The following is a 13,012-nucleotide window of genomic DNA, read 5'->3' on the forward strand; positions in this document are numbered from 1 at the left end:
TGGATGGATGGATAAATAAACAAACAAATAGATGGACAGTAAAAAAGATGAATGGCTGAAAAGATGAATGGATGGATGGACAGACTTATGGATGGATGAATAGACAGATGAATGGAGAGATAGGAGGATGGATGAGTGGATGAATTGATGAGTGGGCAAATGCAGATATGGATGGATAAATGTATAGATATATAGAATGACAGACAGACAGACAGACAGACAGATGGACGGACGGATGGATGGACAGACAAACAGTTGGATGGATAGATGGATAGATGAATAAACATATGGACTGATGGATAGACAGATGAATGAAGAGACTTAAGGGTGTATTGGTATATGCAGATATGGATGGATATTTGTATAGATGAATGTATAGACAGACAGGCAGGCAGATAGCTAGATAGATGTAGAGATAGGAGGATGGATAGGTGGATGGATTGATAAGTGGCCAAATGCAGATATGGATGGATAAATGTATAGATAGATAGAACGACAGACAAATAGATGTGGGAATGGATGGATAGATAAATAGACATGGATGGATGGATGGATGAATAGAAAGATGGACTGATGGATAGACAGATGAATGAAGACACTTAAGGGTGGATTGGTAAATGCAGATATGGATGGATAAATTTATAGATCGATAGATAGATAGATAGAGATAGATAGATAGATAGATAGATAGATAGATAGATAGATAGATAGATAGATAGATAGATAGATAGATAGATAGATAGATAGATAGATAGATAGATAGATAGAATTGAAAATAATGCATAAATAGTTAAAAATGAGCACAGAATGTAAAATATTCCTTCATTGTACGTCATCATGTTTCCTTTGTTTTGCATTTTTCAGAGTCCTAAGACTTTGGTACTCACGGAATTTATTTCCAGGTTCGAATTTGTTTTGTGAAACTAATGAAAGATTTTCCATGTTTTTCTTTTGTCTCTTCTGTTCATTGTTTTTAGCGTCTGGAGGAGATTATGAAAAGAACACGAAAAACAGATGCCGCAGAGAAGGTAGAGCAGCGTTCTCACTTAAAACGGCCTTGCTGTGGCAGTAGCACAGCTCCAATTTCTCTTTGCGGATCTAATTGTGTAATTTTCTTTCTTTCATGCAGAAAGACTCGACAAGTCCAGCTCAAGTCAATGGGAAAGATTCAGAGATGAATAAAGGTACAAAATTATGTTTGTTTAAACAAAATGTTTCAGTGCACTTTTCAGCTCCATTTGAAACTTTTATGCAAGTCTGTTTGATTCATCATCCAATTTATGCCAGTCTCACAACATATTTATATTTCCCTTGGCTCTGTCATTGTACATGTACGTAAGCTTAAATTCTAGCTTTTCAAATTTTAAGAACTGCATAAATAAGAGCTCACACATCGTTGTCCTCTTTTACACCTCTTTTTTATTTCCTCTAGGCTGCAAGATAGATTTGTTGCTTCATGTAGTCAGTTAGAGAGGGAATGGCATGCTAAAGCTTGTTTACACTACTGCTTCTCACTTGCATCACTGTTGAGTATGTGTTGCTGTTCCAAAACAACTGACGAACATATTAACAAAAATACAACCGTATAGCCGAATTAAATGTATGCATTGGCATGTTACAGCCCTAATGAGTATGATTATGTGAAACTCCATTTAGATACATATTGCAATGATTTCGGGTGCTTACTTAGCGATGCACGCACACATATATGCACAGTCATTAAATGCGCTGCTGACTTGGACTCTATAATACCTGTTTTATAACTTTAAACTATCAACAACCACCACTGAGATATTCTAGCGATCGTTCTTCTCGCTCCGTGGTGGATTTTGTCATAGTCTATTTCACGTGAGATGGTGGGGGTGAGTGGAAGAAACCAGGGGGGAATATTTTATACAGAAATAATTTATGATTTCTTATGTGGCCCGGTTCCAATTGTTCCACGGACCGGTACCGGTCCGCGGCCCGGTGGTTGGGGACCACTGTCATAAAGTACCTTAAAAAAAAAATTTTTCCCAAATTTTTTAAGTTTAGCCATTTTAAGAAAAGAAAAACAGTCAAATATATATTTTATAGATCTATCATAATGCGTGCATTAGAGGGTTAAATCTTTTAAGAATTTTCTAAAAATATTCTATGCTCAAAATGGCATTTTCGTGATTACAGATGAAATATAACAAGTATTATATCTATTTTAAAACCTGCTTTTTTAATGCATTATTCAGGGTTCCCATGGTTCTTGAAAGTATTTGAAAGCACTTAAATTTCAGCCATATGAATTCAAGTCCTTTGAAAGTACTTAAAAATAAACATAGATCATTGAAAGTGCTTTAATTAAATTAGTTTATGGTTTTATTTTAACCATTGTACTCAATTGTCAAAAACAAATAAATTCTTAAATTTAAATATTTTAATTCCAATCCATTACAATAACGCTGACAAATAATGGACATTTTTATCAATATTTTAGAAACTGCATTTGAATATCACCAATATTGAATTAAACAAATTTTATTAAAACTTTTTAAAACAGTCTGAATCTTTGAAAATGATTCTCTTTCGTGGTTCCACTTTCATGGTTCTTCTAGGGTTGGGTCAATAGACGATGCCATCGCCAATGGCCGATAGACTTCATGATGCTGAGCCGGCACCGCGATCCTCTACCCTGCCCCCGTGACAGCACTAACCTGCTTGCGAAAAATACACACTTAGGCCCTGTTTACATTAATACATCTTAGCTTTTAAATGTCATTTTCTAAAATGACAATTATCCATGTCCACACTGGCGTTTCATCTAGCATTTTTGAAAAGATCTCCGTCCAAACTATTCCACTAAAAGCCCACATTAAGTGACAACACACACACGCGTGCGCACACACTTTTACCAACCAGGTTTGTCGATGCCATTATAACGTCACAGATCACTCTGCCTATTCATGCCAGAGTCCCACGGAAAACGTAATTGACAGGTGGTAATTTGTGTGTAACTTATTTTTATTTATTTATGATTTGGTTATGGGTAAAATGAAGATCATGCGGGTCAGGTAGTTGGAATGGTAGGCTACAAAAAATTAATTGGTTATGAATTAATTAATTATTCATAAGTAATTAATTCACTGCCACCTACTATGACAATGCCATAGTCCATCTCGATGTTTCACATTAGACATCGTACAATGCTAAATTGGTCAACATCGCCCAACCCTAATACACACACACACATATATATATATATATATATATATATATATATATATATATATATATATATATATATATATATATATATATAATAGTTATATTATAGTTATAAATGAACATTAGCAGTGTCTTGCATGTAGTCACTTTAATGCATCGTTAGTAAAGTGTTAATTTTCTTCAAAAAAAAATCCTACTGAGCTCAAACTTTCAAATGGTAGTGTAAATACGCATACAAAGCAACACTATAACTAATTATGTATTAAGATACAGCAACAAGCTGCTGTAAACACTGTAAGCACTGGGAATCAGGGAAATGAATCCAGATGAACTGCTGAAATGTGTATTCTGTCAGTTGTACAACCATCTGGGAAAGGACCATTGCATTGGCAAATGAACGCTAAAACAAACACAAATGCCTTTTTAAGAAATCTATTAGCTTGACATGCTGTCTCTTTCCTTGCAGCTGCCGACTACCAGCCAAACACAGCACTGAAACAAGATGGTGTGAACGAAAGGTAAGTTCTGTGTTTCCGTTAATATCCTCTGTCAGTTTCACCAGTTTTGTGACAGTTTTGTACTTTTAAACACACAGGATGCTTTCATTTGCAGATAGTTGCTTTATGTATGAATAGTTTTCATTGTTATTCAGATGTTTTTGGGCATGAATTACATTTGTAAGAGTTTAACACTCATTTAAGCATCTGTTTTCTTTTGCAGTCTGTCTGTTCCTGTGTTGAACGGCATTCAGACTTCCAAACACGAGAATGGCCTGTCAGCAAAAGGAGAGGCATCTCAGTTCGAAGAGATCCTTCAGCTGTCCAATCACAACAACGGGCGGGAGAAATCGGAGTCTGACAGACCCGATGAGCCAATCATGGCCTTCGAAAGCAGCGAATCATTCCTAAAAAAAACAGGCCCCCTTAAGCCTCAGCATGTGGCAGGTGAGATTCTAAAGAAGTTTCTGTACCAGGTTATTTTGATGGTTTACATTAAACATTTGTTACTACATGTCAACTACCAGAGACTGAGCCATTGATTGATGAATCATTTAGTAGTGCACTTCCTAGAGCAGGGGTTCTTAAGTTTGGGGTGCATTTAAACCACATAAAATGTGAAATGCCACAAATTAGAATGTGCACTGTAAGACTTTATTTAAGATAATTTCAGCTGTTTTACTGACTTTAAAATGCTGTCCATTTAAAAATAATACTGATATTATAATGATATAACATGGTAATAAAAAAATAGAAAAGGGGGATTAACACAATGAAAAATGTATTTATACTCAGAAAAATTAACTCTGAGCTTTTAAATAAACTCTGGATTTTATGACTTTAAAAAAAATTCCTTTTTCACAAATAAATCTGATTTATGATTTAATTAGGTTTTCCCCCACTTCTAAAATAAATAGCATGGAGTTGTTGAAGGTTATTAACTTATAATTATAGGTTATTATAATGTTATAAAGACAAAATTTTCCTCAAAAAAACTTGCTGTTATTAAAAATCGAATTTAACAAGATTTTTATTTACAAATACATACAAAACTTTTATAATAATAATATTATCAAATGAACTATTTAAAAAAAAGTAGTGAAAACGTCAGGGAGCATTGCCTGTGTTAGAGACAAGATGGTGTGAACGAAAGGTAAGTTCAGTGTTTCCGTTAATATATTCCGTTAATGATAATACAGAGTTTCATTCAAACCAATTCATATAAACTACACATTCAAGTAGGGTTGGGTACCGGTAACCGGTATGTACCGGACCGAATCCGCATGTGAATTTTAGTGCCACTGCTGCTGGGACAAGTATGTAAGAAGCCATGGGTGCATCAAAGGCACACATAGGTACGTGTTGTGCTACACCATCTTCAAACATTAAATTCTAAACAACTTTGAGGGATACAGACACCGTCAACGATGTTAGGCGTTTGTTCTTGCTGCTTAGATATAGAAGGCAAAGTGTACAGTACGGCGCAACCAGTGAGCGACGTCCTTCATCAACACGCATGATCACATTCATATTATTTGCTTAAACTAAGCGATTCAAAGTGTGGCTATATTTTACAAGAAAGGATTCTGACATACCAACGTGAAGCAGATGCTTTATAAAAGTTGTGTGTAAGGGGGGAAACACAACAAACTTATTAAATTTGAGGGCACTTGTAATCAACTTAAAGGCAGAGGAATCCACTGTCTTTGACAACTTGCAACATCATCTGACACTTCCAGTGACTTTGTTTACATGCACACCAATAATCTGATTTTAATATGATTAAGACAATACTCTGAATAAAGTGTACCATGGAAACAGAGATTTTTGATTACCTCAAAGGAGCGCAGACACCAGTGTCATGAAATGCAGAGGTTTTTTCTTTCCATTCAGCGTGCGCTATCAAATTCCATTAAAACAACACTCTTCCACCAGTCCTTACTTCATATTCTCATTCAACACCTCAGTTCGTCGGGGGGCATAACTGAAATGTTCCTAAATAAAATTGAAACTGCTGAACTGCAGTTAAAGTCGACAAATTCAAAATTTCAAAATACATGAAAGTCTGGAGGACATGTGAATATCAAGATGATGTCAATGAATCTGTGTGCTATAACATGTAACATGGAAAATGGAACATTCTAAAAGTAACTCATGTAAACACCTTCATCATATTATTGTCTTATTTAGATTAAGTCAAATCATTAGATTACTGATGTCCAAGTTAATGTAGTCACATGATGAAAGCTTTTCCGTTAGTAAGCTAATGTATTGTTAATTTCTTAATTTAAGTCCATGAATAATGTATTCATGGTAACAAACAAATGACCAAAAGAAATATACTAATGCAATTCAAATATATAAAATATGAATTGATGCATACTTTAAACGTATTTTAAAGATATAATTATATTGTTCATTTATAATGATTAAAATAGTTTTTGTCCAATAGTTTTGTGGCTCAAAAGTATTGGTTCATGTACCATTTTGGCACAGGTACCATCTTAAAAGTATCGATGTAGCACTGGTATTGAAATAACCACAAACGACCCTACATTCAAGTTTATCGCCCAGCCGTACTCTGAGCAGATATGTTGAGCAGAAATATTAGATGCCACAATGCATGTTGAAAATGGTAAAGAAAGTGGTGTAGCGTTGCTTTTGTCTATCAGTTATGTGGGAGTATCAACTGCATTTACTCATTTTTTGCTCTACTTTGAGCACAAATTATAATCAAAAATACATTAATCTTCATCATAGTGCAGGGCCACAAAATGTATCCGGCCTATGTCTGTTGATTACCCCTCAACAATTCAGTGAGAGAAAATATGCTTTCCATTGGGGTGAATGAATTCTGGATTCACTTTGTCATGTCAGAATTAGTATTAGACTGTGGCTGTAATAAGCTGTTTATCACATCTGTACCAAACAAAACCCTATTAGGTATTTAAAAATGTGTGTTGGGGGTCTGTTTCTTCCCAGTGAAATACACATCAACAAAACTAATAATTCTGCTTTTAGGCATTTCAGAATATCTTTTGAAGTTACTCCTATTTATTTAGGGGTCCATTACTTATTCACAGCCCTTCTAGAATAACATGTTAACGGTTAAAGAGGATAATTCACCCCAAAATAAAAACTTTCATAATTTCCTCATCCTCCACTTGTTTCTAAAGTTTCTTTCTTTCACAAAGGCTGATATACTGAAGAATGTTTGGGGGAAAAAAACAGCCTTTCATGGTATTTTTGTTCCTACTATGAAGGCCAGTGGCTCTTTTGCCCCCTACATTCTTCAAAATATCTTGTTTTTTGTTCAACAGAAGAAATAAATAGCTTAAAGCATAGAAACACTTGAGGAAATATCATTTTTGAGTAACTGTTTTGTCAAGGAAGAAACATTGTCTTTGTGTTTCTGACTTGTTTTTGAGTCTGGAGGGTTAATATTGTCTTAGATGCGGGTGTCATATTGGTCGTATGTGACACACAGGCAGGGGGTAAAGGGGGTGAAGAGTCTGACAGGTTTTGGCACTGAGCTGGATTCCTCAAATGGTGTCGGGAAGACCTGATCCGGCCTTGCTGGCACCCGAGACTGGAAACCGGACCCCTTGGCTTTACTCTTCACCCCTCTTTTCCCCCCGCCTGCTCAGCATTGGCTGGTCCCGCTCCGCTCAGCACGTACCTCCACCTGTCCTCCTGCAGACAGACCTCCACCATTAATCATCTGGCAAAGAAAACACAAGGGGCTTCGCCTCATTCCATGCCAGCTCCCGAAACTTGAGACGTGTGCTATCAATCCAAATTGATATCCAGGATCTCTGCTTTGCCATATCTGGAGCGGGACTCTCATCTCGTGTTAAGTATAGAATTAACAGGGATGTATCGTGTGACAATACATGCAATATGGAGCTGAAGTCAAAATTGTCAGTGAAATTATCTCTTTTTTTTTTGTTAAAGTGATTTTTAACAGAGCTAGGACATTTCTTTTACTGTTAATACTATAATATTTTTTTTTCTTCTGGAGAAAGTCTTATTTATTTATTTATTCATTCATTCATTTTCTTGTCGGCTTAGTCCCTTTATTAATCCGGGGTCGCCACAGCGGAATGAACCGTCAACTTATCCAGCAAGTCTTTACGCAGTGGATGCCCTTCCAGTCCCAACCCATCTCTGGGAAATCTTATTTATTTACTTATTTTAAAAAAATTATGGTCAAAAATAAATATTTTTGATTGGCTATGAAACAAACCACTGTTGTCTAATGACCAGTGTTGTGCTAGTTACAAAAAAAAGTGACTAGTTAAAGTTGCTAGTTGCTTTATTCAAAAATTAACTTCATTGATAATTACTTTATCTATGACTTATACTGAAAAGTAATTCATTACTGTTGAAAGTAATTTTTTATTTATTTTAATGCCCCCATTAATGCCCTTATAGCATCACTTTGGTGCTGCATGGACAATACACCGTTGATCAACTTCACAGTTTTAATTAATTTGCATTCTCACAACTAAAACACAAAACAAACTTAAACAAAAAGGTTACTAATTTATTAAGTCAGACCAGAAGCACAAAAATAAAAATATCACAAGGTGATAACCCAGCTGAATAATATATTCAGAAACAAAAAAGCAAAAACTAAGATTGCTTTAGCACCATTAAAGTTTGTATTTAAACATGTTAAACATGTTCCTTCACAGTTTGAGTATGAAAACTAGCAACAATACACAACAAACACAAAACCTTTATGAAATAAATGAATGAATGTAATCTGAATTATCATTCAGAATCAATATGGTGAAACCATTGCTTTCTGAGCAATACAACACTATATATTTTAAATAACGTGTGTATTATACAGATAACAAATGTGTGCTTATTTGTTTGAAACAACAAACATAGTAGTATTAGTAATAGTAATTAATAATAGTAATGTTAATAGTCTTTCGGTCTCTCTCATGCACATAATCGTTCCACTTCGCGCGCACTCGTTCTCTCTCATGCGCACTCCGCCTCGGTCTTTTGCTTGCCTTTTGTCCAGTCTGGCGCCTCATACACGACGCGTGTTCTTAACAATGATTGGTTGGCATTCACCAATCCCACAATGTGTCGCCACTGTAAACAGGAAGATGTAGGCTAGACTGCAGCCAAAATTAATTAATGTACCGAGTAATGGACAAACGCATCATATTGTAACGGTAACAGATTCATATTCATATTTTTGAAAAGTAATGATTACAGTATTAGTTACTGTCAAAATGAATCCTGTTACAGTAACGCGTTATTGCTCAACACTGCTAATGACTGGCTTACTAACTTGCCTATTTACCCTAATTAATTTTAAGCCTTTCAATAGCACTTTAAGCTGAATGCTAATATCTTCCAAAAATAACTCGGAAAAATAGTATGTACTGTCATCATGGCAAAGACAAAATAAATGTTGTAGGTTTTTTATAAATTAGTTATTAAAATGATCATGTTTAAAAATGTGTTAAAAACAAAAACTCTCCCATTAAAAAGTAAAAAATACAAATAAAAGAATAAAAAAGTTCATTCATTTTAACTGTACTTCAGTGCACTTTGGTATAAAAATGTTTTTAAAAATGATTGTATTAAGTTGTACTGAGCTGAAGCATTGAACAATTGTTTTTTTTGCACTATGCTAAAATCTTCATAACTCTTGCCACAATTTAAGGCCTTAACGTATATCATGGAATTGATCAAACCCAAATGTAGGTCAGTACTATGCAGCATTTTCAATCAGAATCTGAATGGTAAACTTCAAAAACCATATTTAAATATAAATCCTGCATGTTGTGTGTGTGTCTCTCTCGGTGTGAATGAATGTCACAGACACATTTTCGCCTACTACACACATACTCGGATGCATGTGGTGCTCGTGGTGATTTCAGCATCTGCTGTTACACTTTATGAGAACAAGAATAAACAGACTTCATCTCCAGAGCTGCTATGACATTTTTAACATTTGATTGATAAAAACTATTGGCATATCACACACAAAAATGAATAAATTGAGTTGGTTTATAAATTCAGTTAATTAGACAAGCTTTTAAATAAAAAATAAATTAGTTAAGTCATTTAAATACAATTAAAAACTTTAAATTTTAAACTTTGATTTGGTATAAAATAAATGAATAGAATTTAAGATCATTTAAAATATATCAAGGCACCTATTTTTATTTATTTATTTATTTATTTTTTGCAACAATTACACTTAGTTTCGCTTTGTTACACCTGATTAATACAATTTAGATTAACCATTAAAATTGAGTCTAGAAAAATCTGAAGAAATAAAAAGAGAAAGCAGAAAGATTAATTGGTGGGGATGAAATTAATTAATAAAAAATATATAAAACATAGGTTAAAGGCTTTGTTCTGTAAATAATAAGATTCAGTTTTGTGTAAAAAAAAAAAATATATATATATATATATATATATATATATAAGTCTAAGGGGGCTTTCACTCCTAGATTTTGGTTTCGGAACTTGGCGCGTTTCTCCAGTTAGCGTGGTTCGCTTGGTATATGTGAATCCAGCAGTCGCATCCAAAACAATCAGTCTGAGATCACCTGAAAGAGGTAGTCTCAGCTCAATTAAAACAAACTCTGAAGCAAATCGATTGTTGTGAGAAAACAATACGATCCAACGAACTAACGAACCAGGCTGTATCACAGTGTACTATGGATATGTAATAGGCATATATGGCTATATGAAGAGAGAATGATGATAATAATGATGGGGTTCCATCAACTAACCTGTAAATGTGTGCTTCATGTCAAACATGTCAACATGAAAGCATGTTGAACTATTAAGATCTGTTTATCCGTTAGGAAAATTGACTGAACTGCAGTCTTGGTTTATCTGATATTTCTCTCTATAATGTAAAGCCAATAATGCATAATTCTAGCTAATGTCGATGTATAAGAAAGTCTTACCTAAGATTTATATTTGGTGATGATGTCTGTGGGTGTGTTACGGTCCCTAACTTAAATAAGACTCGTGACCAAAAGACAACGTAACATAATAAACAACGGCCAAAGTGATCCAGCTAAATTATTTATTAATAACATAACCAACAAAACAATCCAAATTGACAAGAGATGGGGAGCCCAACAACATAATAAAGAACAACCAAACAAACCTAAAGCAGGTTGGAGCTCCCCACTCCAAACAAATATCAAAAGGAAAGCATAAAGGAGAACACAACAATAAAGCCGTCAAAGACTGTGGTGACGTGGAGGAATGAGAGGCCGTAGAAGTCTGCTTCCGTTCGTTTTAAAGGCCTGACGCCACCAGATTAACCAATAGAAAACTGAAAAGGGAAAAGGACAAACAAGATCAATTGAAAGTAATTATTAAGGGCAGGAGTGAACGCCACACGCAACAGGGTGTCACCATTAAAAATTAAAGTGCAGCTTTTCGTTTAAGCGGTCTTATTGCTCATCGTCATATATTAAAATAAGGACATGTGACAGCTGAGCAGGACTCTGAAAAATAAACTGTGAAACTCTGACCAGAGTTTACTCGCATGTGACTTGTTTTAGCTATTTTGGTCCGTTTAGAAACATTGCTGTGTGAAAGTGAACTGCACCAAGAACAAAAATAAACATTGTAACCATTTTAATCCCTGTTTAAGAAGAAAACAATCGATCTGTAGGTGTGAAAGCACCTTTATAATATTTAGCTTTTTTGAATTCTACACATTGACAATGTTTTTGAATTTTTTAATGACTTGAAAATTCATCATGCACATCGTAGACATTTACAATTTTAAAACATTGGTTTTTAACTTTTATGAATGTTTTTTTCTTCATAAAATCTACAGAAGTCCTGAAATAATCATTATTAGTTTATACTTAAGTTTAGTACAGTACTGTAAAGTTTGTTGTACTATAAAGTATAGTTTATACTAGTTTTTAAAATAGATTTTATACAGATTTTTTAATATACAACAAAAAAATAATATATTATTTATATAACTGAATACATTAATCTCTGACAAAACTTCCCAAAAATCTTTTCATGAGCTGTGAGGATCAAGTGCCTGCATTTGGTTTAAAAAACAAAACATTAATTTGATCATGCTTTTTAAACGTACAATTCTAATCTCTATATTCTTCTGTCCTCCAGAGGTCCTCTGAGGTCTTAAACTTTAGGATAAAGCCTTAAACCTGCAAGTCCCTCACCCCCGTCTGCCTGAGGGACCCGATGGAAAGAAGCACAGCATGAAGGAGACCTGTGCCAAACCCAAAAACTGTCTTCTGTTTAGACTGTACAGAGCAACCCTTGCTCACGGTGCATGATGGAAAATACACAACAATCAAGCCGAGCTGAACTGCACCAGAATCACTATCCATCAGACCCGATCACACACACACACTTCACCACGATACAACATCATGTTTAGTTTTTCTAAAAAAAAAAGAGAGAAAGCTTCTGATAAACTTTAATCCTTGTCGTTATTCATGCTTTTGTGGGCAGATTGGAGAAGTGCTTTGGGTGTTTTATTTTTCAGTGTTTAGTTATTTAACTGGAAGAGAATTGTAACTACTGGGTACAGTTGTATGTGAATAATGTAAATTGGACAATGGGAGGAGAGGATCTGTGAATAAAACAGAATGAAAGGGGCTGGCGTTTTGTGATTCATTTTGTCCGACTGTAACCATTTTGCGTCAGGTTTTTGATTTCTGCCTAGTTGTCTACTTGCATAATAAACGCCCAAAAGATGTCACATGCCAGATTGACTCTGCATTCAACTCCAATGTCAAGTTTATAGGAAATTGTTGGAACATTTTTTCCCATTGTTGCCAAGTTAAACCATTTTATAGCTACTCTGGACCTCTTTTAGACTGCGAGAGTTCAAAATCTTAGTTTTGGATATTGGTGTAAACCATAGGCTGTAAAATATAGGGTGTACAATTGTGGGCCATTCTGAGGAGCTGAAATCAAGCATATTTTATGGATGACCCCATTGAAACAAAGTCACTCTGGACTGGAGTAATACATAATATGCTGGATAAATACGTGGCTTTTTTTTTTCCATACATATTTGGTGAAAGTCATTTTAGTAAGTCAAAAATGTTAAAGTCAAGCTTATGTTCAGAAACTGTAGAAATAATTCTCTTATGGGTATTTTCCTTTAATTTTCAGCTGAAAACTCCAAACATTCATAAATTGAGATAAAAGTAAAAATTGTGCTCTAGAAAATTTCCACTAAGTTTGATTGTTGATTATTCTCTCACATTCTAAGACAGATTCCCAAACTAGAGCCTGTGGGCCAAAGTTGGCCCACTGTAACT

The 13,012-nt window shown here is 34.6% G+C and overlaps 1 protein-coding gene across 20 annotated transcripts in view; it reads left to right on the forward strand.

Annotated features, from left to right (window-relative positions):
• map7d1a (MAP7 domain containing 1a) overlaps positions 1–12,341 on the forward strand; it is a 111,582-nt gene extending 99,241 nt beyond the window's left edge. For 11 of the 20 annotated variants that reach the window (XM_073925171.1, XM_073925173.1, XM_073925172.1 and 8 more), the window contains 5 exons: positions 978–1,028; positions 1,130–1,184; positions 3,665–3,716; positions 3,919–4,142; positions 11,844–12,340. In XM_073925171.1, coding sequence (XP_073781272.1) covers positions 978–1,028; positions 1,130–1,184; positions 3,665–3,716; positions 3,919–4,142; positions 11,844–11,854 — 393 coding nt within the window. In that variant the 3' untranslated portion in view covers positions 11,855–12,340. Of the gene's footprint in view, positions 1–977; positions 1,029–1,129; positions 1,185–3,660; positions 3,717–3,918; positions 4,143–11,843 lie in introns of all 20 variants that reach the window. The other 9 variants (XM_068213984.2, XM_068213986.2, XM_068213987.2 and 6 more) reach the window with 2 other exon arrangements.
• Positions 12,342–13,012: the final 671 nt, after the last annotated feature.

Source organism: Danio rerio, chromosome 16 (genome assembly GCF_049306965.1).
Source record: "Danio rerio strain Tuebingen ecotype United States chromosome 16, GRCz12tu, whole genome shotgun sequence".
Classification (NCBI taxonomy): domain Eukaryota; kingdom Metazoa; phylum Chordata; class Actinopteri; order Cypriniformes; family Danionidae; genus Danio; species Danio rerio.